This window comes from Otolemur garnettii, unplaced genomic scaffold, assembly GCF_000181295.1.
Source record: "Otolemur garnettii isolate 467f Iridium unplaced genomic scaffold, OtoGar3 scaffold00043, whole genome shotgun sequence".
NCBI classification, from domain to species: domain Eukaryota; kingdom Metazoa; phylum Chordata; class Mammalia; order Primates; family Galagidae; genus Otolemur; species Otolemur garnettii.
Window position 1 is genome coordinate 6,867,346 of NW_003852438.1, and position 26,872 is coordinate 6,894,217.

Genomic DNA, 26,872 nt, shown 5'->3' on the forward strand with positions numbered 1-26,872 from the left:
GGGGGGGCGGGGGTCAGGGCAGGTGAACCAAATAAACTGAGCTAAAGATTCACCAGGCCACAGTTGGGCCCTTCAGCTGTGAGAAGTGATTTTGTTATCATCAGAGGGGAAGCACATAACAGAAAAAGGAAAGCCCAGGGTCTCCAGTGGGGCAGGTAAGAGCAGCCTGTGGCTCGCTAATTCCCCTGAGCACAGGGAGCTGGCCACAGTCCAACTCAAAGGATCTGAGAGAGGGTGGCGCCCATTATCTCAGCAGGGCATTTCCCCCAAATAATCCCCTTTGGCTGGCCAGCTTTGAACCTGCGTGTTAAGAAAAGCCAGGTTCCACATCCCTGGACTGTTCCAGAAAGAGAGGCCAACATGAGTGTTTTTCTTCTTTTAGGTAAAACAAGAGTCTTTTTATGTAAATAACAAACACAAACACACTCATACAGCCATTTTCCCACAAATGCAAACACATTTTTCCGAAGACACCTGCATGCCCGAGGCCTGGCTCTGCTGCGTGTTCACTGAGTTCAGCTGAGAAGCTCAGCCTGTGCCCACCCTCCTCGCCCGGGGGGCTGGGACCTGCTTCAGTCGCTCTCAGCATGGCCAGCACGGAGTGGTGGAGTTTGAGAAGCTCCACCCCTGCACCCAACCCTCTAACTCCTCCTCACCACCCCAGAAACCCCAAAAACAAAAAAGCCAATTCAGCATTTTCCCAGGGGAGGAGCACAGTGGTGGGAAGAAGTGAAGCCTCCTGACTTCCTGTTCTGACACACGGGGCTCAAGCAGCCCTGAGACAATGGGGAGATTAGGGCCAGGCTTATGAAGGACAGAGCCACCCCAGGGAGCGGCTGCTCACAGCACAAGGCCCCTGCCCAGAGAGCACAGGCCCCTGGGCTCAACCCTCTGTGGCTCTGTGCCTTCTTTTCCAGAGGTGGGGCAGCCCTGAGCCTGCCTGGGGTCTGTGCAAGGGCCTTGTGGGCAGTGACTGGCAAACCACGTGTCCTTCTGTCCACATGGTAGGCCCAAGGGCCCTGCACTGGAGAAATCAAGAGTCTGCTCAAGGGTGGGGAGCATCAACTGTGTGTCAAACAGGAGCAGATTTTGCATCTGCGGTAGGAGGCACTCAAGTCAGACTGAGATGGGAAGCCGTGAAATCCTCTGGGAAGGGGTGATTGTGCTGCTCCAGGTATCTCCTGATCGGTAAAGAAAAAGTATGTCCTCAGAGGCTCTACTCAGACCCCGCCTCTGACTGTCCTCCCCTTGCTCTGAAGTCAGGCAGCTTCTCCCTCTGCTGCTCCAAAGGACCCGCCTCACTCTGCCATTCTCCTGCCTCTCAGGGATAGCACAGACATGACCCCTGACTGAGGAAGTAGGGAAGAGAGCAGCCCGCGGAAGCTTCAGGAGGACAAGAGCTGGCACGCCTCCATTCATCCACTGTAGCCTCCTTGAACCTTGAAAAGGTACCCGAAAGCCCTGTTGGTTCAGTGAGATTTAGCCCTGTGCATGGAATTTTGTGAAAATAGGGAGGCCTTGCTAGATGCCAAGCAGAAACACTCTCACAGCCTCTGTAACCTCTTGCTCTATAGTGAATGGGGACCTGCGGACTGTCCCGACACATCACACACCCCGCACCTGCAGACTTAAGCACCTTCACTCTAGGGTCAGCATTGAGATGGCACTGCCCAGAGAGGCCATTATACAATGGGTGTACAATTGGTTGTTTCCTGGGTCTGCACACCTGCCCTGTAGGCAGCCTCAGCCTCTATGCATGGTGTGTCTCCCTCAGTAACCTGGGCAACCTGAGAAATTAGTGGATGAGTTCAGTCTGCACAGACAGATCCTTCAGACCCCAGCACCCACTTGCACCAAAATTATCTGATTACACGGAATACTAGAAACTTCTCCCCAGGGAACAAAGACAGTTGCTCAGAATGAATGACAAAAGCGTTTTATTAAAGATTCACCTAAAGATGGATAGCAGGAGTAGGAAGAGCAGAGTGGGGGCACTGAGTAGGGCTTGACCCAACTTTGCAAGGCCTGCTGCAAGGCAATGGAGAATGAGTTTGGCCTGGTACAGATGAACATCCAGGGTCTGGTAGAAAATGGCATTGGGCTGGGAGGGGACAGATGTGACCCTAATAACTCTGGAGATGAAGCTCCTGGCCATTTTCTCCTCTGTCCATGGGAGGTGAAAGGTCAGCTGACATCAATCCCATTCCAGGTGGGTCACCAGGCCCAAATTAAGAAAAAGCTACCAAACTCCAAAAAGGTAGAGTCCCCATCCCAGCACAGAGGATCACCCTGGAGCAGAGAGAGCTCACAGGAGAGTAGAGGTGACAGTGGTAAGACAAGCTCCAGGGGTGGGGGGAGTGAAGCCAAGCAAAGGGAGCACAGAGACACCAGGGCTGGCCCCGGCTGGGCTCAGGGGTCTGCAGGAACCTCATCTTCTCTACCGTAGGGATCTCTTGTTCAGAGAGGTGGTAGAGACGATCTTGCTTCCAGAACTGCTGGAGACACTACCACTAAACCCAAAGCCACTTCCAGAGCCAGAGCCAAATCCACTACCCAGGCCAAACCCAGAGGAGATTCCTAATCCTCTGCCGACACTGCCAGCACTGACACCACCGCCAACCATGGCTGCAGGAAAGAGGCAAAAGACAGTTATTTCAACAGGGCCAACAACCAGGGGCCTCAGCCCAGACCAGGGTCAATGAAGAGCCATGGCAGGGACAGAAGGTACTTACAGATGCTCACGGCACTCTGGCATTCTCCAGACATTCTAGGGGAGGAGGGAAAGGGCAGTGAGCCATGAGTCCAGAACTATGCTTCACTCAACAAGCACGTCACCAGCACCTAGCCCATCCTGAGCCTCCAGATTTGAAGGGCCAAGTAGGAACCTGTTATCTACACTGCCCTGGTTCACAAGGCACCAGTAGAGCACTGAAGCAGGCAGCCCCGCCGAGGTGCAAACTCATGGCCCTGGACCTCTCTGCCCTATTCCCCCATGTTCTTGCCCTGCTTTGCCCCACCCACCTGCACTCCTCGCCCTCCAACAGCTTCCTGTAGGTGGCAATCTCGATGTCCAGGGCCAGTTTCACGCTCATGAGCTCCTGGTATTCCCGCAGCATCCGCGCCAGCTCCTCCTTGGCCTGCTGCAGGGCAGCCTCCAGCTCTGTGCGCTTGCTGTAGGCATCCTTGAGAGCGTTCTCACCACGCTGCTCAGCATTGGCCACGGACGCCTGCAGAGTCTGGCACTGTGGACAGGGCAATGGACAGGCAGTCACCAGGGCCCTGCTTTCAAGGCTTCTCCATCTATCCCCTCTCTTGGGCCAGCTTTCCTTGGGTTAAGATGTCAGGACTCTGCCTGTCCTTCTCCCCACCTTCTCTGACTCTTCTGCATTTCCTTCACTGCAGCCAGAGCCCGCCAGTACCCCTACCAGACTGATTAGACCAGCAGTTCTCAACCTGTGGGTTGCGACCCCTTTGGGGGTCGAATGACACTTTCACAAGGGTCGCCTAAATATATCCTGCATATCAGATATTTACATTATGATTTATAACAGTAGCAAAATTACAGTTATGAAGCAGCAATGAAAATAATTTTATGGTTGGGGGTCACCACCCCATGAACTGTATTAAAGGGTCGCAGCATTAGGAAGGTTGAGAACCACTGGATTAGACAAAGGTAACCAAATCAGTGAATTAGAGCCAAGGAAAAGATCTGCTGAAAAGATCTGAGCGTGGCCCTACAGGTAACCTCAGGGTCTTCAGGCCTGATGCTTTGTCCATGTGTCCACTATGGAGACATCCACCTTGGGACCCAAGCCCTGCACTTCAGCTGGAAGGAGGACACCTACCTGCTTCTTGACATTCTCAATCTCAGCCCGCAGCCTCTGGATCATTCTGTTAAGCTCTGCAATTTCAGTCTTTGTGTTCTTCAGGTTGTCACCATGTTGGTCCACTGAGATCTGGAGCTGCTGGACCTAATACCCAAGGAGACATAGGGAACCATGAATAGGATCCATTCTCAAGTGAACTCAGAATATCCACAGGTGCCATGGACAACACAAAATGTCAAGGAATCCCAAATCAGAACAGGATCAGCAATGCCCGGGAGAATTTGTTGGTCTCCAGCTGCTCCTGGGCTCAAGCTGATAATCGCCTGTTCACAGACAAGAAGAGCAGAGTCTCCAGAGCCACTTGAACCCCCTGAGAAATCCGCACCCCTCACCTTGATCTGGTACAGAGCCTCAGCCTCAGCCTTGCTCTTCTGGGCGATCTCCTCATACTGGGCACGGACCTCAGCGATGATGCTGTCCAGGTCCAGGCTGCGGTTATTATCCATAGAGAGGACCACAGATGTGTCGCTGACATGGGTCTGCATCTGGGACAGTTCCTAAAAGGCAAGTATCTCTTGTCAGCCTCCCAGAAGAGTCTTCACTGACCTCTGACATCAGTAACTGCTATTTTCATGGAAATGGCTAGGATAGGGCTCAGATGGAAGCAGGGATGGCATTGCCAATGTGTAGGAAAGGGAGAGAGGGGTAAGTTTCCAAGTAGAAATCAAGTGGTCGATGACCTCTCAGGACAGGAAAACAATGCTTCTAGTCTTCACTTGTCCCCAGTCACAAGCCACTCTATGTGTGATGTAGAGGGTGCTCAGTAAGTTGTATGGAAGGGAAGGAAGGGACCCACTTCACCAGAATATGCTACCTAGTAATGAATTCTATCCCATGCAATCTTTAGATCTAATCACCTCTTCCAAAATAACATCGGGTTTTACAAAACTACCACTTAAGTTTCTCTCTTCAAACCCTTCTATCAATGGCCTTGCTCAGAACCTATTGCCTGGAGTCCTTCAAAGAACTCTGAATCTCAACCAGAAGCCTTACGGATGGGGCATTCCCTTTCCCAGAATGGAGGGGTGGATGGATGGAGCCCTCACCGCATCATACAGGACCTTCAGGAAGTTGATCTCATCAGTCAGGGCATCCACCTTGGCTTCCAACTCCACCTTGTTCATGTAGGCAGCGTCCACATCCTACAAAAGAGGAAGGAAAATGAGTGACAAAGGACAGGAATTATGGTGGGAATGGGGAGGTAAGTCATCCCCAAAGGTGTTCTCAGCACCATTTAGGAAAGACTATATAGCACCAGCCAAGGTATTAGGGGGCCAATTGTTAAATATTTGATATATTCTGCCCCTAAAGCTACCTGAAAACATAGAAGTTAATTATCCAAACAGGCTTTCCTCCCAGCCCAGTCTTAATTCCTTAGAAATTGGTTCAGTTACCCACTTTTTTGATAGCATAGATATAGATAGCACCAACTGAGGGGGGGATGAGGCTGAGATGGACCAAACCCAGGACTTCAGGGGCACCCTGAAGGCAATCCCCACCATCATCCTTCATCTCATACCTTCTTGAGGACCACAAAGTCATTCTCAGCTGCTGTGCGTTTGTTGATTTCATCTTCATACCTAGAGACAGGAACAGGAAAGAAGAGGCCAAAGCCCACTGTGAGCTAAAGTTTCTCCAATCCCTGCTGCTAGTTTTCAAACATTTGCAAAGATTTGGAAATATCCAGGTAGTTAGCTGCATTTCCTTTGTTCACACAGCTATTCATTCAACCTGCATCTAGAAAGTAATTACCATATGCAAAGTACCAGACCAGGTCCTGGTTTATTCAGAGACATGAAACCCAAGCTTTAACACGATTGTTTTCAAGAGATGAGATGTGAGGAGAAGACATAGCAATGATCTAGTTCAACAGTTCTCAATGACCCACAGGGTCTGCGGCATTAGGAAGGTTGAGAACCACTGATCTAGTTGATTTTATGTCCATGAAAGGGCTGTCCTTTTGGACATTTTGGCAGATTAAATGCTCAGGAACCTGCCAACACTCCCATTCTTTCTGTGTGGTATGTAGATGAATGGCGGGGGGCTGATATTTATCTTGTCAGTCTCATCCATATTGAGTATAAGAGCTGCTATGCATTGGGTGTTCACCATACATGCTACACTAGACTACATGCTTTCTCTATCTCATTTGATTTCATTTAATTCTCACAACCCATAGTTGTACCCTTTCTGAAGATGAATATAATGCCCATTTTGAAGATGAAGAAAATTGAAGCTCAGAGAGGTTGAGCAACTTGGTCACATAACTAGTAAGTGAGGAATCAGTATTCAAACCAGCTCCATCTTCTCTACAAACTGTATTCTTCTGACCACACTATACTACTTTTCATTCGTTTCATTTGTTTCATTTCATATCTTGTTAGTATACAGCCAACCCAGATCCCTGAATCTATCACTAATTTTCATGGTTAGACCTTACCCTATAAAAAAAGTGACTATGTGAATATAGAAAACTAAAGGACCTTCCTGGTCCCCTGAGGACCTCTTCAGAGCCTGAGATCCTAAACCTCTGGGAAGGAGTCTGGGGAGCCTGGAGCATGGTTGGGTAGATGTGTTGGATGGCGTCCCTTCCCTCCTCCCCACGTACTTGGTCTTGAAGTCCTCTACACTGTCCTGCATGGCCTTCAGTTCAGACTGCAGGCGCCCTTTGTCATTGATGAAGGTATCCAGCTGCTGCCTTAGTGCACTGAGGTAGGTCTCAAAGAAGGGCTCAAGGTTTTTGCTGGACGTGCTGGTTGTCTGCTGCTGGAGGAGGTTCCATTTGGTCTCCAGGACCTTGTTCTGTTGCTCTAAGAACCGCACCTGTATTGGAAAAGGCACCAGCCAACTAATGAGGGCCTGAAGCTTTGGCAGGTGAGCAAGCCAAGACCAACACCAACCCAGTCAACCCAAGCCAGCCAGGCAGCCTAAGAGCCACCCAAGTTCAGCCACCAAGTTGTAACTCCAGGGCATTATTCACTAGGATCAGTGTGAGCAATGTGGGTTGTGGAGATAGAGCACAACCAGGGCCTGACGGTGCAGCAATAGGATTCCTATTCCTACCCGACCATAGGAATCTAAAGGCCCAGGCATGAGTTACTAAAGAATAACATTGAACTTCCACAAAATAATAAAATAAAATAAAATTAGGAGATACCCCAGTCTGGAGGCTATTGCATCCAAAGTGGTCCTGACATGGGCAAAAGAAAGATAAATTCACAAAAGACTTTTAAAATAATCTTACTCATCAATGGACCTAGGGCGTCCCTGTGACATAGTCTGAGTCTCAGGTAGACTCCATTCTGCAAGCTTCTTTTCTAAACATTCTCTCTATGAAAAGTCTAGGCACATAAGCCAAGGTAGCAGCCTAGCATGACTTTGCCGCTCCATGTGCTGCAGAACTGAAAGTAAAGGAGGTCAGGGAAGCTGACCACATTTTGAACCAAAAAAGTGAAATGAGGTAAGATGAGAGGAGGAGGCACCGAAGAGCCCTTCTTCCTGCTGTCATATCTGTATGGCCTATAGGTGCCATAAAGCCTCCTTAAGCTACATGAGTTTGTTCAAACCAGCAGGAAGAGCAAATATGCCCACTCCATCTACTCCAAAGTTGTTCAATCTTGTCCCAAACATCTAGGAAGCTAAGATTTTGCTGCCTGGTGAGCTGGGGCAGCCTGGACCCAAGTGCTGTGCCCACCTGTCCCATCATTAATCTCTGGATGACTCAGCTCTCTGAGGCCAGACTGCTCCCTATCATCAATCATACTTGACTGTAATTGAGCTTAAAGGACTTGAAACTCTGGACCTTGCATGATAAAGAAAGTTGGGCAACCAAAAAAAAAAGAGAGACCCATCTCTTCCTCTCTTCAAACAAATCCAGAAGTGAGCAGTTTTTTCTCAGATTCCAGGGTAAAGAAAAACAAATCTCACAAGGTCCTGGAGAGACCTGGAACCTCCCACTGGAGTTGGCTTTTCATTTGCACAATCAGCTTGGTTTTCTTCTGCTTGGAGGACAGAAGCGCCAATAGTTAAATTATTCACAAAGTTGCATTATTTCCAAAAACAAAATCTGAGAAAGCAGGGAAATGATGAACCCACTTTATAGCTGGGGCTACTAGGGCCAGAAAAGCCAAATGATATGCCCAGTGTCACTCAGCATGTCCAGGGGACTCCGGACATTTAACTGCCTTGAGCATCCTATCTTCCCCTAAGCCGAGGACAAAAGAAAAGGCCTCGGAGTAGTGGTTCCCTTCAACAGCTGGAAAATTGAGGCCCAGAGATGTTCAGTGGTTTTCCCAATGTCTGTGGCAGGCTCTGGTCTGAGATGCCAAGACTCAGGAACCCTGGTTCTACCGCACCCTCTCTAGCCAAGGACACAGCTCACCTTGTCGATGAAGGAGGCAAACTTGTTGTTAAGGATCTTGATCTGCTCTCGTTCCTCAGTGCGGACTTTCTGGATCTCGGGGTCAATTTCCACATGGAGTGGGGTCAGCAGGCTCTGGTTGATGGTGACCTCTTGGATGCCCCCAGCAGGACAGACGGGGAAGCCAGGACCACCTCGGCCACCAAAGGAGCCCCCAAATCCACCTCCGAAGCTGCCAGCACCAAAGCCACCAGCGCCGAAGCCACCAGCACCGAAGCCGCCAGCGCCGAAGCCTCCAGCACCCCCAAAGCAGGCACCTTGTCGGGATCCAGCCACACTCATGGAAATGCTCTTGTTCCCTCCAAGGTTGTGGAGGCTCCTGCTGCCAAAGCCCCCAGAAGAGCAGCGGCCTGCACCCCCAGACATGGAGACTGAGCTGAAGGCAACCTTCCTGCCCCCTCCTACAACGGCAGAGCCACCACTGAAGCCTCGGGACCCGCCTCGGACACCCTGCTGTCTGGAAATCATGGCTGCAAAGAGGAGAGTGAACTGGGAGCGATCAGAGAGAAGCGAGAGGGGCCAGGCCAGTGAATGCCGGAGCACTCAGCCTGGGTCTCTTATATGTGCTGGAGCAGCAGGGCTTGGTTGCAGGGGCATAAAGGGAAAAATCTAAAACATCCCTGGGCTTGGCCCTTGGCACAGGCCCATCCTTCTCACACCTGCTGAGCATGTCACCAAACACACCTACAGAAGTCATTCGGAGGGCACAGGTTAGGGATCCCATCACACTCCCCTCTAGAAGAACCTGAATAGTGCCCCAGGGCCTCCTGGATCAGAGGCCCCTGCCTTGGCCCAGCTCTCCAGGCCCCCACCCATTGCCCCTCCCTGTCACCAGCCTCAGTGCAGCTCCCTGTGCCAGACAAGACACCCCATGGCCCACTCTGCCACCCCATAGAATTTGGACCAGAAGTTCTGGGTTCAAGTGCACAACTGAGAATCTGCCAGGTGTGGCCTAGGTACTGAGTAGACAGAGGTGAAAAGGAGGCAAAAAACGTCCCCTAAGAAAATCCTGGCTTCCTGACTCAGCCTGCAGGACACATGTGGCCGCTCAGGCCCACAACTGTTCTATGCTTGCAGAATTCTAGATAAGCACCTCCAGCAGCCGCAGCTGCTACGCTATTTGCTTCTGGGCTGTTTGCTTGACTCCACTGAACAGAGCACATTCTGCTTTTCCATAATGGCCCCAGCATTCAGGCAGGAGTTTATAACTTTTTGGCACTGGTGATCCTTTTGAAAGAATTGTGAAGTCGGGGCTGCGCCTATGGCTCAAGGAGTAGGGCGCCGGCCCCATATACTGGGGGTGATGGGTTCAAGCCCCACCCTGGCCAAAACTTCAAAAATAAATAAATAAATAAACCCTTTAAAAAAAAAAAAAGAATTGTGAAGTCTACAGGCCCCTTCTCAGAACTATGTTTTCAAATGCAAAATACTGGTTTTAAGCACTAACTTAAGTTTTCCCCCACTGAGTGCAACAGATTTGTGTTCAAATCCCACCTGTTTCCACTAACTCGCTGTGCTGCCTTGAGCAAGTCACCTAACCTCTCTGAACACATCTTCTCATCTATAAAAGAGAAAAATGGGACATGTGCCTCACAGGTAGTAGATGGTATGCCCACAATGCCTGGCACATTGCGGGGCAAAGGCATTCATTCTCTTCCTTCCCAGGTTTTGCCATTGCCCCTGTCAATGACAAATTCCATGAATCTGAATTCTGCCCCCACTCCTCAATCCCTCATGGAGGAAATGGCCACAGATCTGAGGAGAAGCAGTCACAGCATTAGATGGTTCCCACAGGCTGAATGAAGGCAGTCAGAGTAAAAGGAAATGGCTCCCTCCATACAAAGGGGCAAGGCAGAGGCCGAGGCCAGTGCTGAGGAGAGAGTGGTCAGCAGACCCACTCCAGGAATGGGGCTGCAGGGAAGGCCAGAGCGGGACAGACTCAGCCAGCTCCTTCTCTCTCCCCACCTCCTCCCTTCTCCCCTTCCCCCTAGCCCCTTTCACCCCTACCTCTGATCTGCCTCTGCCCTCTAAGCAAGTGGAGAGAGGGTGGAGGGGCTGTGGTCATAAGAACCAGCGACCCAGGCCCCATCAAGCGTCCACAGGAGAATGCTCAAATGATGCGTCAGTCTGCCCGTGGGGAGCATTTTGGATCCAGACCATCTCCCACTGGGAAGGGGTTGGACTCTCACTTGTCCTTCAGCCACTTTCCCCTGATTCTCAGCTCTGCCGGATGCTGTCACACTTGGTCAACTAATCTTCTCAGAGACTCTATGCATTGGACATCTGAGCCTTGCTTGCAGAGGATGGCCTGGGCTCAGAGAGGCAAAAACAGCAACCAGTGTCCCCCACAGCTTATGGTGGAGCCAGGAATTAAATCCGCAGCAGTTTGGCCCCAGAGTCTCAGCACTAGACTTCACTCACCCCATTCTGCCTGGCATGGAGTCAGCCTGCCTGATTTGTCCCACAGCCGGTCCTGAGCTGGGCGCCTGAACAAACCTGATGGAACTGACTACTCTGAACCTGCCTGTGCCACCCTGGCCCCGAGGAGTGAGCAAGGCTGGGAAGGAAAGGGGACCTTGCTCCAGGTCTCCAGGGGCTTCAGACCTATGGGCCACCCCCTTGGAGAGCTGAGGTTTGACATCCAGTTTCCCACCTAGAGAAGAGGTGGGAGGGCAGCCAGGGTCTCACCCTGAGTGAGGGATCACAGCCCAGACCCCCTGGCCTCACCTGGGTCTCTGCACCTCCCACTCACTGCTTCATTCTTTGCTGGCCCCTGAGAGTTTTATGGAGATTTTCATGGGCTAGCCAGGGGGCAGCGGCGGGTGAGGTGCATCAGCAGAGATGAAGCCCCAAGATGGCTCGCAAGTAAGAGGAATGTCCACTGAATCTCCTACTCTGTGGCTGTAACACTCTAATACTAGGAGAAAATGATGCAGATGCATTGTAGCCTGAGTTGCATCTAGTGCCTAAAACAAAAATAGGCAGAGGGGGGTTTCGGGGAACTAATAAATGACATGAAATCAATCATGATTCAGGTGCTGCTCATGACAGTGGCTTGAAGCCGATGCCATCCCTGAGTCAAAAAGTAAGAAGAGGGAAAGTGGTGGTGCTTACCGGGTAGAAGGGACTGTCACTTAGAGCTGCCATTCTGTGCTGATCACTAGGTGATTTTCTTAATGACAGGCCCATTCCTCACGATAAAACTGCCAAAGAAGTATTGCTATGCCCACTTTGGAGCTGCAGACACTGAGGCTCAGAGAGGTTATGTAACTTGCCTGAGATCACACAGCTAGGAAGTAGTGGATGTGGGAAGCCAGTCCTAGCTGTCTGACTTTAAACTTCTACTACAACGTTTTATGTGAGTGACTCTGTCCCACACAGAATCTGCAGGAAAAAAAAATCAGCAACTTATACAGTAGCTTACAGTCCCCCAGAACAGAATGGGGTCTCAGCCAGTGTGCTACGTGCTTCACGCTCTGAGACATGGCTCAGCTCCTTTCTGTCCCTACTATTGTCACATGACTGATTGCTTGATTTGTGTGGCCCTATCTTTAAAATACCCAACAAGGTCTGACACTGTCCTGAGGGGCCAATTTCATGTCCTCCAATTAACTAAATCCAAATTAACTTAATTACAAATCCCATGATAAACCCAAACCAAACAGGAAGAAAGTTCTAGTTTAAAGGTATATCTGTGTCTTTATTATCACATCAGAATTGCCAGAAGCTCACAAAAATTCTCAAACTGCACCATGAGAAACTGAAGGTAGACATAAGGAAGAACTTCTCATGGAGAGTGCTTTTACACCCTAGCATAGCAGTTCTCAACCTGTGGGTCGCGACCTCTGTATAACAGTGAAAATACATCGTGCCATTAGGAAGGTTGAGAACCACTGCCCTAGCCTGAGAGAAGCAGAGAGAGGTGCTTCTTTCTCTGAAAATGGGAAAAGATGTCCCCTTCCTACCCAGGCCAGAGGCACATGATGGGACAAGATGCAGCTACTTGCAGCAACAGCTAAAAGCTGGTTCCCCACCCCCACTCAACAACCCCCATACCATAGCTTTTGTTATTGCTCTCCGTGACCCTTCCTGATTTGGCACCTGTTCCCAAACTTGTCACAGAGGGATGAGCAGCTAACAGGGGTGTGGAGCTGGGCTGTTTGCTTAGGGCTTTCTGGGTGGGAGAGGCAAACCCTTGTATTCAGCCCTGGGATTATAGGATCCTGAGGGTTTCTGTCACTCAGCCCTAAACCTGCTGCATGGTGTGGGAAAGCACTCCTGCCCTCCCTGGCCAGGTTGGTGCCCTCACCAAATTGGGTGACCCAACCTTGACTGCCCCTGCAGGGCCTGAGTCACTCTTGGAGAGCCAGAACCAGCATGAGGATCAGAGATTCTGCAGAAAGGGGATGTGAGAATTTCAGGAAGAGGCCAGGGAAGGCAATGGGAGTAGGGGACCTCCTGAAAACCAGGCATGGGGTCTATACCTAGGGTTTCCTCTTCCCTGGGCCAGAGAGAAGGCTCTCCTGGGGTCCTGGCCTGGGCATGCGCAAGCAGGGGCTTCCCAGTACGTTCTGACAGCAAAACCATCTTGCAAACAAAATCACATGCACAGACCCATGTATGAAATAGACAAGGAGACATCTCCGGTTGGGGCTGAGGAGGAGGCCATGAGCCTTTGCACCTGCTGACCCCTGAAAGCAGCCCCTGGGGTGTTCAGACTCTAGGAGCTCAGTGTGGAAACCCCTGAGTCGGGGCAGTCCCATCCTTCAACAGGTATTTCTGAGCAACATGTTATCGTTAGCGCCTCCCCCTAGACTGTGATTTAATATCTCAGTTTATTCTATGACAATTAAAACAGTCTCTATTTTTCCATTTTTAAGCCCTAAATATAATTTCAATAAAACTATTATTTTTAACTCTGCCATTAGCTTATTGTGGCTTTTAGGCAAGTTCTTCCCTCTCTGAGCCCCCGCTGTGAAGGTCACAGGCCAAGTAGTGTATTTGTAAACTGCAATATCCAATTAAATGTGGGTTTTTATTAACGATGGGTGTGGGGGCTGAGAGAAAAATCACCTGACACCACGAGGATGAGCTGGGAATCCAGACGCAGAGGGAAGGGAAACATAGGGACCAATTCTTATGAGGCCCCCATAAGCAAGATGCTTTACAAATGTTGTTATCACAACCCTGCTTTTACAGAGAAGGATACTGGGGCTCAGAGAGGTTAAATAACTTACCCAAGGTCAGACAGCTAGTAAGCAGTAGAACTGGGATTTAAACCCAAGTCTACCTAGCTCTGGAGCCTGAGCTCTCCCCACTCAACAAGTCATCCTGCCTGCCCCACAGAATTAGTGGAGGGCTAAATAGGCCCACAGGGTACGCTGGGTAATAGGCAGTCACTCAGATCTGGCCCTACCTTGGGCAGCTTCCATATTGCCTCTGAGCCTCAGTCTCCTCCTGGGAACTCTGCACAAGCCCTAGAGTGAGGATAGTAGTGAGCTGATGTGCGTAAGCTGGTGTGGTGCCCTTTGGGGCATTAATCAACTGACACAATTTCAGTTCCCAGGCAGGACAGAATGCTGCCACAGACAGCTGGCTGTAGTTGTTTATTGAGACACATCGCAGGCACAGACAGGGGAGAGGGATGTGGATAGATTCAGGGAGGGGTTAGGTCTGCTGGGGGGACTAGAGAAGTTGAAGGGTCTTTGGGGATCGCTCCCAATTCCCCTCCCTCCTCCCCAGCCTGCCCAGAACTCAGAGCAGACAGGCAGAGAAGTGAGAGAAGCCATAATGCCCTGGGAAATCCAGCCTCCTCTCAAAAGTCAAAAAGTCACCCCCAAATCACCCAATCACATCACTCAAGCTAGTGACTTGAACCAAGGAGAAAACCTGAGTCAACTTCAGCCTCTGAAATATCAAAATGCAAATGATATGCAAATAGCCTGGTATGGAATCTGCTGGATTATGACCCCCTAGGCTATCCCTGCTCCTAGGAAGGGAGGTGGGGAGGGCAACATAGGTAGGTGAGAGGGGCAGGGAGAGGATTGCAAGGGCTCAGCAGCTAGTATCTCCGGCTGGACGTCTTGACCGTGGTGGTCTTCCGCAGGATGGAGGTGCCTCCAGACACCGGCCCTCCCTTGACATTGCTGTAGCCCAGGCTTGTGCTGAATCCGCCCTTGCTGGCCCCCCCACTCCCGCCCAAGGAGACACCACCCCCAAAGCCAGCCACACCGCCTCCGCACACAGTGGTGGAGTTGCCTGTCACAGCTGCAAGGCAAAAAGGGTCTGCGTTAGTCTGGATGTGCATGCCAGGAGGGGATGGAATCACCCAGAAGTCAGTGAAGGGTCCCAACAAAATCTGGCAGCAGAGCCTTGGGAAATAGGTAGAGGCCTGCACAGGATGATCATGTCTGGAGCCCTCTGACCATATCCCCAGGGGCTCGAATGAAGGGAGTGTGCTTTGGGCCAAGAACAGGCTGCACCAACACAGTCAAGTTCTGGGGCCAGGCCAGGGGTGGGCAGGGACTGGGCAGCAAATACTCACAGATGCTGACTGCACTGGGACACTCTCCAGACATCCTGGGGAAAACAGAAAGGCCAGGAGAGGGTCAATGTCCCAGGAGCCCAGGTGGAATCCCTCTCCCACTCTCTGACTTTATACTAGGCCACTCTGGTGGGCCCAGATGACAAGACCCAGAGACAGGTGACATCAATGCATTTGACTGTGCCCAGGTCCTAAAACCTACAGAGGAGGCGGAGCTGCTGGGACCATACCACCCCCACCCTCCCTGCTCCACCCTGTCAACAGCAGGAGCAGGCCCAGGACCAGACAGAGCTGCCCAGCATCTGCCCACTTGCTCTTTCTTGCGCCTTCCCCAAGGACAGAAATGATGGATTTTTTTATCCAAAGCTTCCTCTGGTGGTGAAATCTGAGAGTGGAAGAGGAAGCTTCATTCTTTAAGATTAATGAGGGTGGTGTCAACCAAGGCCAGGAGTGGCAGAGGCAGCAGACGGAGTGGGAGATTCTCCAGTGGGATGAGTTAGGAACCCACTTCCTGGTTCCCCTCACTCCCCTACCATGCCCCAGAGCAGACCACTCAGGCTCTCCCACAAGGTAAGCCTGGGAACAACCCTCACAGGGCAGGAGAGACCACCACCTGCTCTCCTCGCTCTCCAGCAGCTTGCGGTAGGTGGCGATCTCCACGTCCAGGGCCAGCTTGACGTTCATAAGGTCCTGGTAGTCACGTAGCAACCGGGCCAGGTCCTCCTTGGCCTGGTGCAAAGCCATATCCAGATCCCCAAGCTTCTTCTTAGCATCCTTGAGCGCCAGCTCCCCACGCTGCTCTGCTTCTGCAATGGCTGTCTGCAGCTGCTGACACTGCCCGGGAGGTGGGAAGTGTTAGAGATACCCTCCAGAGGCATCCTATTCATCTCTCTGCCTTCAACCCAAGTATCACCATCCCCACGCCCCTGCCCCCTTCATCTGAGAGCAAGAGATGCTATTATAAAAGCTGGATGATGGGCCCGGCGCCTATAGCTCAACCGGCTAAGGCGCCAGCCACGTACACCTAAGGTGGCGGGTTCGAATCCCCAGCCCAGACCCGCCAAACAACAATGACAGCTGCAACCAAAAAATAGCCGGGCGTTGTGGCGGGCGCCTGTGGTCCCAGCTACTTGGGAGGCGGAGGCAGGAGACTCGCTTGAGCCCAGGAGTTGGAGGTTGCTGTGAGCTGTAATGCCACAGCACTCTACCCAGGGGGACAGCTTGAGGCTCTGTCTCAAAAAAAAAAAAAAAAAAAAAAAAAAAAGCTGGATGATGTAGCACCACTAGGAAAGTTCTTACTGAAGTTTAACCTCAATCCCTCTTGCTGCAGCTCAGCCCAGTGCTTCAGAAAAGAAAAAATAAGTAATACAACCTCACTATTAACCAAATTCTTCATTCTAATCTGGAGAAGAATCCACACTTTTTAGGCATACCTTAGATGGAGTTAGCATCTGTGACCTGGACACATCTCTCTTCCTGGAGATGGAATGCTGTCCTTGAAGGAGGCCATCCCATCTGCTATATCACTTACATGCTGTGTGACCTTGAACAAGTGCTTCCCTCCCCTGTCAAAGGAGCCTGCTGATCTCTCTCTTTTTTTTTTTTTTTTTTTTTTTGCAGTTTTTGGCCGGGGCTGGATTTGAACCTGCCACCTCCGGCATATGGGGCTAGCACCCTACTCTTTTGAGCTACAGGCACTGCCCAAGGAGCCTGTTGATCTTGATTGTCTAGTATTTAAGTGAATCCATCCTATCCACCAAGAGAAGAGCAGGTCTCGCCCCCCAGAATGACAATGAGAAGGCCCTCTGGATCTGCAATACCCAGGCCTGAGCCCCAGAACCCCAGGAAGAAGCCCACCTGCTTCTTGGCTGCATCCACCTCACCCTGCAGCCTCTGAATAGTACGCGTGAGCTCAGCAATCTCATTCTTGGTGTCCCGCAAGTTGTCCCCATGCTTCCCAGCTGTCACCTGCAGCTCCTCATACTGGAGGCCAAAGAAGTAGCAGTGAGTTTTCAGACAATCTCAGCCACATGGGTAACTACTGGCCCAGAGCCCACCCTCACAGCTGGAAGCCCCTAGGTAGGCTGAGTATACCCATTGCCTGGGGCTCCAAGGGTCCCCACAATCTACGTCTCTCTCAATGGAGGAAGGTCTATGTCCAATCCCAGCCCCACATCTGAGCCAATATTCTTCTCACCTTGGTCTGGTACCAGGCTTCAGCCTCAGCTCGGCTTCTCTGGGCAATCAGCTCATACTGGGCCTTGACCTCAGCAATGATGCTGTCCAGGTCCAGACTGCGGTTGTTGTCCATAGAGAGGACCACATTGGTGTCGGACACGTGAGTCTGTACTTGGCTCAGCTCCTGAAGAAACAGAGACCGCTACCACTGTGCCTCTGCCCTAAACCCCAAGAGGCAACAGGTGATGGAAGGTGGGGACGCCAGGCGGGTATCAGGAGGCCTGTACCTAGAGCAAAGTCACAACTGCAAGGAAAGGCCTCAGTCTCCCTGTGAAATGGGGCTCCTCAGACTCCTATTTTTACAGGCTTCCTTTATTTTTGTTTGTAGGCTTCTAAGAGATTAAAGGCCTGTGCTAGCAGTGGTGCCAGCTCTGTGACAGCACAGTCACTCAGCCCCTTTAGTCCTCAGAACACACTGTGGGACAGGCAGGCCCACAGGGTGCTTTTGTGCAAATTGGGAAAAGGCATCTTCCAGGTGGAGCACCCTGTCCAGCACCAGCCATTAACCACCTGCACTGGTCCTGACAGGCTGCCAACAAGTTGCCCTAGTGCCCGATCCTGACAAATCACTCACCCACTCAGCACTCCTCAGAGGCTCCCTCTAAAAGACAACACTTTCCACACCCTGGCCCTATCTCCACACGGGCCCTAAGCAGCAGCCCCAGTGATTGTAACAGATTAGACGGAGACAGCGCTCACTTGCAGAGCACAACTGCAGCCACAAAAGCTCAGGCACAGAGCCAGGCAATGAGGGGTACTATCTCATTACTTGCAAGTAGCTCACCCCAAACCCCAAACCAGCAAGTGAGGAGCTCAGTCTCAAATCTCAGCGGACTGATGCCAGAACCTGAGATAAGGCAGAAATAGAAATAAAGAGAAAAAAGAAAGAGAAATACCAAAGCCAAAACCCATATCCATATGGACGTAGATTTAAATTGTTAAATTAGATTGCCTTTTAAAAGATGGAATGGGAGTGGGGGAGCTAAGTACTAAAACCTTTGTGGTTTGGGGAAAGGTTTGCGTTTTAGAGACAAACAAGCCCAAGTTCCAGTCCCCAGCCTGACGTTCAGTGGGTGAGGTCACCACTGAGCCCCATGAAGCCTTAGTTCCCTCGTCTGTGAAACAGCCCTGGTGATACCTCCCCCAGCAGCTGCTGTGAGGATTAAGGCCTGGATAGACCTGGTGGCTGCTCAGTAAAGCACATTCACGCTTGCCAGGCCCAGACCAGGGGCAGGACCCAGAGAGGCAGAACTGCATTGCTGGAGGAGGACCGGGATCCCACCAACCCCCAGGCCAGAGGGTGGCTCCAGAGGCTTCTCTCCTGCCATCTGAGGTCCCAATGGTGGGTGGTTCACCCTCTGAATGTCCTTGAGATCTGGCTTGGCCAAAACCAGACCATGAAATCAACTACTGAATGCCATACTGAGTGGCATTCATGATGACCAAGCCCAGGTGACAGCCAGGGAATGATGGCTCTGGCCTTCATTCTTACCTTGGGACGCACTGGGAGGAGGAACCTTGACAGGGTCTGACCTGGCTTGCTTCCTAGCTCTCCCTCCCTTTCCACCTCTTTATCTAATTCTCCCACAAACTTGGTGTCCAGCCCACCAAAAAGTAACTGGTCCCCAAATGCACCATGCCCTGTCATGCCTCTGGGGTGCTGCACAGCTGGGGATCCCTAGCTGGTGGGCCCTTCCTGCTGCTCCTTTGGAAGTCCTGACCTTCCCTCAAGATCCAACTCAAATGTCATCTCCTCCAAAGGCTCCCCCAGCCCTCCCAGGAGGGTCAGCCACAGCCTTCCCATGTGCCACTGCAGCTTGTTCTTGTCCCCAAAATGACTCTCATCACTTGAGAGCCCAGCTCCCCAAGAACAGACTCACTCTTTATTGTTTCATAAAAGGTACTTGGTAAATATGTGTTCAATGAACAAGGCATAGCAAAGAAAAGGAATGCCGGGTATTACCGCCACGTGCCCTAGATAGTACAAAAGCCCATTCCTAAACATTCAGAGAAGAGGAGGAGAGATAACAGAACCCAAGAAGGGACAAGGAAGCTCTCAACCATGAATGACCCTCAGTGATCCCATTAAAGAAGGAACAGAGGAAGCGTCTAAAAACTCAACACAGCGGCCCAGGACACTTCCCAGCAGGCGCCACCCAGATAGACCATGAAGAGATGTTGAAGAACAATGCAGGCAAGATGTGCTCAAGCCAGAGGACAGAGGCTGCCAGATGACCACTGAGCAAGAACAGGAAGGTGGGCTCAGCGCCTATAGCTCAAGCAGCTAAGGCGCCAGCCACATACACCAGAGCTGGTGGGTTCAAATCTAGCTTGGGCCTGCCAAACAGCAATGACAACTACAACCAAAAAAAAAAAAAAATAGCCAGGCGGTGTGGCAAGCACTGTAGTCCCTGTAGTCCCAGCTACTTCAGAGGCTGAGGCAAGAGAATCGCTTAAGCCCAGGAGTTGGAGGTTGCTGTGAGCTGTGATGCCAGATCACTCTACCCAGGGTGACAGCTTGAGGCTCTATCTCAAAAAACAAAAGAACAGGAAGGTGGCCTTGGGCTAGTCCCCACAGAAGACCCCAGAAAGGCCATCAAGGGGGAGAGTAGTCACCTGGAAAAGGCAGGGAAAATGCTTGGAAGGAAATGGGAGTCCAAGACAGACTCTGAGGCCAGGAGAGGCCTCAGCCTTGCTGGAGATCTCAGGGGCCCAGACCAAAGGATCAACCTTCAGAGGTTGTTGGGGAGCACCTAGTGGTCCTTGAGAGGAGACGTTCTAGAACCCCAAATTCAGGAAGCCTCCTGATTTTGAAAGGAGAGAGACTTAGAAGTCTCCAAATCAAACTTGATGTCAGCCTTCTAAAACATATAGAATGAATGATAAACTGTGTGCGGGAGGCATGAAGCCATCAAGGAAAAGTCAAACCAAAGGAGTTCATTTTCTTCTGTGATAATGTTACCAAACTGCCAAAGGCCTGCCATGGACGTTGTTTGACCACTTTCATAGCATGTTTTTAAAATGAGACAGAAAAATGTGGTCCAGATGATGGTGTGGTTAAGTGGATTTTAAAATAGCTAAGCCACTATAACCACAAATTGTTGATTAATGGAGGGATATCCCAGTGGAAAATTGCCACTGAAGACTCACAGGACTCTTTTTGGTCCTGACTGCCTTAACATGTATATCAGTGATTTACACTGAAATGTTACCCAATATCTGAGCTACAAGGATATCACGTCTGCAGAGAAGCTAAAATTGGGCCTCACTAGTTCCCTGGTTAGGGGAATCAAGTTTTCAAAGTGTCTACATGGCTTACAATGATGGGATGAAACCACAAAAGCATTTCACAGGAAAGAAATGGAATAATCTTACATTCAGCTTCAAAAATTCAACTATCCAAACACAGCAAGTTGGAGGAGAATGGATGCATGTCTCTCTTGAAAACATTCATGTGAAAAATTCCAGGGGTTTTCTAAGAAGCCAGCTTTGCAAGGTGGCTTCTAAAGGTAATAAGCAAACTAGAATGCACCATTCGTTTGCATGAATGGAAGCCTACATCTGGAGCCTCCTTCCACACCCCTCTGTTTTGTGAATACTTCACTAAGAACTCTGTTTCCTGAACTTTCTGACATGATCATCCCCTAATCATCATGACCTCTAAAGGGCTGTCATATGCAAGACCTATGTCACATGGAAGACAGCTGGATATGTGCAGCCAGGAGGCAAAGTCAGGGCCAGTTCAAGTCAGTTTTCTAACAAAGTTGTTCAACAATGGCAATGCTGACCCTGAAAGGTAGCAAGCTCCCTGCACAAGAAGTAGTCAAGTGGGCTATGTGGACATCTGCCAGGGATATCATAGAAAGGATTCTCACACTGGATAGGTTGACCTGAGGCAGTGCTGATCCTAATAGTCTGTGATTCTGTGATCAGTTCATGTTAAGTTCAACCCTCTCACCTTAGTCTTCAAAGCCCCCTTGTCTCCTGGGCCCCCTCCTGGATGCTTTGATCTATCCACTACTCATACCCCACCTCTTGCTCCAACCTAGGATCCCAGTCCCTCCTTTCTGCCCATCCCTGCACCTTCCTCCCTTGCTCCATTATATACTGGCAGGAAGAGGACAATGTAACAGAACCAAGTTTAAATTCTGGCAATGCCTCTTACTAGTCATGAGACCCTGGCAAGTTGCTCTGAGCCCCAGTATCCTTGATAATACCTGCACTGAGAGGTTGTTGAGAAGATTATGTAAGAGACTTGGCCAAGGCCCTGCTCATCAAAAGCACTTACATACAGGAAAGCTCGCATTAACTAAAGGGTCAGGGTTCCATCTTCTACCAAGTAGGCTGCACTGGTGAATTGAAATCAGTCCTCCATGGAGAATCCTCCATGCTGTATGTAAATGCTGACAAGTTTCCCAGCCCATTGGGCAACTCACCATCTGATAGAGTTGCTGCAGGAAGTCAATCTCCTGGGTCAAGGTGCCCACTCTGCCTTGCAGATCCATTCGGGTCATGTACGCAGCATCCACATCCTGAGGGTGAGGGAGAGAGTGAGGCTGATGGAAGACCCCCAGTGGTCTCACCTCTCTCTGAGTTGCCCCAGCACCCTGGCAGCCAAGGGACCCCTCCCCCACTCCCTGCCACCCTGCTCACCTTCTTGAGCACCACGAACTCATTCTCCGCAGCAGTGCGCTTGTTGATTTCATCCTCATACCTGTTACACATGGAAGACTTAGGCTGGGCCCAGCCCAGTTCTGCCTTTCAGGTATTGAACATACTTGGATTAAGGAATCCCTGATGGGTTTTCCACTGGCTAAGAACACCTTTACAGAAGCTGACCAGGAAGGAAACTTGCGGTACTGCCTTTGTTGAAACATTCTCTCTCCCCCCCCTGCTTTTGAGGAAAGAGCACGGAATATGTGCAGTAATGTGGTGATCAAGAGCCACCAGGCCTTTGGATCTGAGCCCTTAAGAGACTTGGGGAGCCAGTGAAGATGGGCCACACAGCTAACCTTTGCATCCACTTTCAATAGCAGGCTGTCACTTAAGGCAACCAACTCCTCCCCAATCACTTTTACTGAGACTTTAAAGTTTAGAAATTACCCATTTTGGCTTGGTGCGTGTAGCTCAGCAGCTAGGGCACCAGCCACATACACCAGAGCTGGCAGGTTTGAATCCAGCCTGGGTCTGCCAAACAACAATGACAACTACAACCAAAAAATAGCTGGGCATTGTGGCAAGCGCCTGTAGTCCCAGCTACTTGGGAGGCTAAGGCAAGAGAATCACTTAAGCCCAAGATTTTGAGGTTGCTGTAAGTTGTGACACCTCAGCACTTTACCCATGGCAACAGCTTGAGACTCTGTCTCAAAAAAAAAAGAAAAAAAAAAGAAATTACCCATTTCTAAAGTGTATCAGGCAAATGTAGGGAAAGTTATTTTAAAAATTGAGTCTTCGAGTTGTAAATGTATCAACCAATCATAATATGTGAACCTGATTTCGAGTTAAACAAATGGTATTTTTTTAATTTGTGACATTTATGGAACAATTGGAAATTTGAAACTTACTGGATATTTGATGACATTGAGGAACTCTTGTTTTAAAATTTTTAGGTCTGAGTATTGCATTATGTTTACATTTGATTGAGTCAATTTATACGCATGAACTATGTGAGTACATGTACATCTAGTAAAATATTCATGAATGAAGTGATAGGATGGTCAGGATTTGCTTCAAGACCACAGGGAAGTAGGGAAGTGAGGAGGCTAGAGATAAAGCAAGACCAGCCGTGAGCTGATCATTATTGAAGCTGAGAGATGCTAACACAGGAATTCATTTTCCTGTTCTCCCTACTTTATAATCAAGACTTTAAAATGACAAACCATACATAAACAAAAGTAGCAATTCTCCAGCTGGCACCAGGTCTTGAGCACCCGAAGGCACTAGCTCTGTCTAGGGTGGCCTTCTCCGGGGAGACGCCCCACATTGCCCCTCCCCATCCCCACACAGCCCCAGCCTGTCCAGCTCTCCTCACTTGCTCTTAAAATCCTCAACGAGATCCTGAATGTTCCTCAGCTCCACGTCCAGCCTCCCCCGCTCGCTCTGGATACTGTCCAGCTGCCTCCGCAGGTTGCCCAGGTAGGCCTCAAAGAGGGGCTCCTGGTTGTTCCTGGTGACTCCTGAGTTCTGGCCTTGCTCCTGCAGCAGCGCCCATTTGGTCTCCAGAACCTTGTTCTGCTGCTCCAGGAACCGCACCTGAGCCAGAGCAGTAAGGGTGGGCTAATGTCTCTCCTAGCCACAGGAGGGACCAAGACAGACTGGTCCCTCCAGGGTGTCACAGGGCTGTGCAGCAGTGCCTACACCTTGCTGAGGGTGGGCATCCCTGAGGGGAATGATCTTTGCTGGAAATGACAGTCCAGTCTGATAAGAAGGACTCTAGAGAGTTAATAAACCTAAAAGTCCCAGCACAGTCATTTACTAAGCGGTGACCTTGGTCAAATCACTTCTCTCTGGGGCTCCCTTCTCACCTGTCCTGAGTAAACTGGGCTGGACCAGCGTTTCTGAACCCTAATTCTGCATCACTATCAATGGTTGAAACGTAGGTACACACACAATCTCTCAGAAAGAGAAAACAGCAAATGTTTAACCACAAAAAAGGCTTAAAATGTCAAAAAATCTTTCTGGGTGAAAGGGTATAAAAAAGTATACCATACTATTCTCATGACTTTTCTGTAAATTTGACATTTTTCCCAAAAAAAAGGTAATTTAAAAAATACTGATGCCTAGCCTCCTTTCATAGACTCAAAAGGAGGCTCACGGTGAAGTGTAACAGGCCCCTTGGGGGGTCTTTGCCCCTCCAGGATTCTAAAACAACCTCTCAGATCTCTAGCTCTCAGGCCTTGACTCTGGGAACCTGAGAAAAGTTGCAGTTGTTTGACCTCTGGGACAGTCCCACAGAAAAACCAAAAGTCACTAGGGGAGAGGGTGAGGAAGTAGGCGGAGCAGCTGGCTTCACCCTCTGCCATCCAGTCTCTCCAGGTCTCACCTCCACAGCCCTTGGGGCCACATGGCCTGGGAGCAGCACACAGGCCACCTGCTGTGAGCAACAACACCCATTAGTGTCAAGGACCATGGAGGTCTGGGGACCTGGGCCCTGTCCCACCTCTGCCTCCAACTAGCTGCATGACCCTGGGCAAGTCACTTGACTTCTCTAGACTTCAAGTTTTCTCACATCAAAAAATGAACACAATGTCACCTACCTTGACTCCTCGGGAAACCACATGAGAAAGGGAATGTGAATGTTCTTTAGAAAAGCACAGATCACTGAACCAATGTCAGGTCATCCACCAGAGACTGCCCATGTGCCTTGGCTCAGGGCCAAGGTGGACAATACCAGCAAAACGGACCAGGAAATACCAGGGAGCAGTATGAGGGCTGCCCTCATCTACCCAGAGGCAGGACACTGACCCGCAACAGGTCAAACCCCACACCCCAGGCATGGTGACCCCGTGACCACTGTCCTCTTTACCCATCCCAAACTGCAATTCTTGGCTCAAACAGGGACGAGGAAAAGGGGAAGTAACAGATTCCCCTAGGACCCTCCCCAACTGTGTTCTGATGACTTCATGTCCTCAGGCCTCCCCCAAGCCTCAAAGAATGGAACAGACAGGTCCCCATGCCCTCAGCCTTGGACAGCTTGTTTGACACTTGAACCATAGTTTCCACTGCTGTAAATAGGCAGAAGGCAATGAGGCCACCCTGCTAAGGGGAACGATTAGGACAGTCCATTTTTCAATTGTGAGGTAAGGCTGCTATGAGTCATATTAATGGTGGCCATAGGAAAGACACCAGCACAGGGTGGGTTTGGCCAACAGGCCTCATGAGTAGACTAGAGAGTCACCTGCATGGTCACAGTAAAGACCCAAGAGACCATCTCCACCACCCACCTCCCAGACCCCAGGCCCAGGTCTAAAGTCTCTCCATCAAGGTCTCTGCCCCAGACAACATGGGCTAGAACAGCCTGGCTTCTACTCCAAGGGCCCCTCTTTCTACCTCAGCCCACCTTGTCGATGAAGGCAGCAAACTTATTGTTGAGGGTCTTGATCTGCTCCCGCTCCTGGGTGCGCACCCGCTGGATCTCTGGGTCAATCTCCACGTTGAGGGGGGTCAGCAGGCTCTGGTTGATGGTGACCTCCTGGATCCCACCAGGAGGACAGGCAGGCCCAAATGTCTGCCTGCTGGCTCCCAGGCCAGAAAATGCCCCGCTGCCAAGGCCAAAGCTTCCCAGAGCCCTCCCAGAGGAGGCCCCTCCAGCCACACTTACTGAGATGCTCTTGTTGCCCCCCAAGTTATAGAGGCTCCGGCTGCCAAAGCCACCCTTGCTGGGGCCATAGCGAGTGCCACCACCACCACCACTGCTACGGGACACTGTCACCGAGCTGAAGCTGGTGTGGGCCCGGGACCCACCCCCTCCACTAGCAGAGTTGGAGCTGAAACCCCCTTTGGTGGAGTATGTTTGCCGAGACCTGGAGGACATCATGGCTGGCAGAGAGCTGGAGAGCAGGCTGAGAGCTGGGAGGGCACACAGTGAGCTGCTGGGCCAGCAATGGGCTTTTTATCTTTTTGCAACTGGCCTAGCTCCGAGGTCCCACAGACACTCCTGCCCCATCGCCCCAGGAGGAGAGGAGGGGCCTTGTGGGCTGGGGAGTGCCCTCTCCCCCAGCAGGAGAAGGAGCCACTCCCCGTTATCACCTGTGCTCCAGAGCTGGGACTGAGCCTACCTCTAGGATGCCGCCTTCTCCCCCCTCAGGCGCTCTTGGAACAGGATAATACAGGCTCCCACGTTCACCCCCACCACCCAGGGGCTGACTTGGTCTGCTCCCACACAGCCCTGGTGGCCCTGTCAATGGGGCTCTGTTCTGTGGGGTTTGTCCCAGGTCCCTGTTGTAAGCCCAGGCCCAGGGCCCCAGGCTGTGCAAGTGGGAAGGGAAGGAGCGTTGGGCAATGCACTGCTGGAGAGAGTGCCCAGGCCTGCTCCCTTCCCACTCTCCAGCCCACAGCCTCACTGCTCCTCACAGGCCCCAGTGGGGGTCGCAGGCAACAGGGTAGTGTAAAATTAGTCTGTCACACACTAGCAGACAGTCCCTGTGCAAGGCAAAGTGGATTTAAGGACAGAGGGTGGTCACTGCCAACCTTAGGGCCCACCCAGGCACTTGAGGAAGAAGTACAAAAGGCCTGGGTTTCTCAGGAAGAGCTCTGGAGCCTGGGGCAAAGCACACTCTTCATGAGGCTGAAGAGAAGCCTAGGGGCTTCACCCATCACCTGAGACCAGTGACCCTTTGCCCCATGGCAAAGTCTCCTGCAAGCTCCCAGCCACTTTGGAGGGAGCCGGAGGTGGGTAGAGGACACACCCATGCTGGCTGGAGATAGGCACAGATCCAAGAAGCAGGTGTTCAACAAAAGCCCAAAGAAGCTAAGTGGCAGCCCATCATTCCCATCTTCCCTGCCCACCAGGAGCCAGATGTTTGGTTTAGAGAGGGAGGGTCTCCTCTAATCACTTCACATAGTCCCCCCCACTTCCTATGCACCTCAGGCTGCTGGGACCAAACACGTCCCCATTCGAAGACATGGAGACATCAAATGGCCGGGGGCATTGTGGAGGTCACTTTAGAAACTGCCCCTCTGGCTTGGCGCCTGTGGCTCAAGTGGCTAAGGCGTCAGCCACATACACCTAAGGTGGCGGGTTCGAATCCAGCCTGGCCTGCCAAACAACAATGATGGCTGCAA

General features: G+C 51.0%; 2 protein-coding genes across 4 annotated transcripts; both read right to left on the reverse strand.

Moving 5' to 3' along the window:
* Positions 1 to 1,914: 1,914 nt before the first annotated feature.
* Positions 1,915 to 9,210, reverse strand: KRT4 (keratin 4). 3 transcript variants are annotated; one of them, XM_012805522.1, is made up of 10 exons: positions 8,511 to 8,832; positions 8,269 to 8,471; positions 6,496 to 6,710; positions 5,407 to 5,467; positions 4,934 to 5,029; positions 4,220 to 4,384; positions 3,846 to 3,971; positions 3,022 to 3,242; positions 2,733 to 2,767; positions 1,915 to 2,625 (listed from the first exon to the last, which is right to left on the reverse strand). In XM_012805522.1, the coding sequence occupies exons 1-10, from the start codon at positions 8,773 to 8,775 to the stop codon at positions 2,438 to 2,440; spliced, it is 1,575 nt and encodes a 524-aa protein (XP_012660976.1). In that variant the 5' UTR covers positions 8,776 to 8,832; the 3' UTR covers positions 1,915 to 2,437. The 3 variants fall into 3 exon arrangements, with proteins under 3 accessions (XP_012660976.1, XP_012660975.1, XP_012660977.1); XM_012805523.1 differs by having other exon boundaries at positions 1,922 to 2,625; positions 8,550 to 8,832; XM_012805521.1 differs by having other exon boundaries at positions 1,921 to 2,625; positions 8,269 to 9,210.
* A 5,119-nt stretch (positions 9,211 to 14,329) lies between these two features.
* On the reverse strand, positions 14,330 to 25,630 carry KRT79 (keratin 79). Its single transcript, XM_012805524.1, has 9 exons — positions 25,149 to 25,630; positions 23,121 to 23,341; positions 21,743 to 21,803; positions 21,526 to 21,621; positions 17,049 to 17,213; positions 16,709 to 16,834; positions 15,465 to 15,685; positions 14,852 to 14,886; positions 14,330 to 14,574 (listed from the first exon to the last, which is right to left on the reverse strand). The coding sequence occupies exons 1-9, from the start codon at positions 25,623 to 25,625 to the stop codon at positions 14,369 to 14,371; spliced, it is 1,608 nt and encodes a 535-aa protein (XP_012660978.1). The 5' UTR covers positions 25,626 to 25,630; the 3' UTR covers positions 14,330 to 14,368.
* Positions 25,631 to 26,872: the final 1,242 nt, after the last annotated feature.

What these genes read in the sequence shown, in the direction of transcription:
- KRT4 (XM_012805521.1), bottom strand. Translation starts at nt 8,775, where the DNA reads ATGATTTCCAGACAGCAGGGTGTCCGAGGCGGGTCCCGAGGCTTCAGT. An exon ending in GTAGAGGACTTCAAGACCAA is followed by an intron (nt 5,468 to 6,495) that starts GTACGTGGGGAG and finishes TCCTGTCTCTAG; the next exon opens with GTATGAAGATGAAATCAACA. An exon ending in TTGGAGGGCGAGGAGTGCAG is followed by an intron (nt 2,768 to 3,021) that starts GTGGGTGGGGCA and finishes CTCCTCCCCTAG; the next exon opens with AATGTCTGGAGAATGCCAGA.
- KRT79 (XM_012805524.1), bottom strand. Translation starts at nt 25,625, where the DNA reads ATGATGTCCTCCAGGTCTCGGCAAACATACTCCACCAAAGGGGGTTTC. An exon ending in AAGCCTGGTACCAGACCAAG is followed by an intron (nt 16,835 to 17,048) that starts GTGAGAAGAATA and finishes TTTGGCCTCCAG; the next exon opens with TATGAGGAGCTGCAGGTGAC. An exon ending in CTGGAGAGCGAGGAGAGCAG is followed by an intron (nt 14,887 to 15,464) that starts GTGGTGGTCTCT and finishes TGTTTTCCCCAG; the next exon opens with GATGTCTGGAGAGTGTCCCA.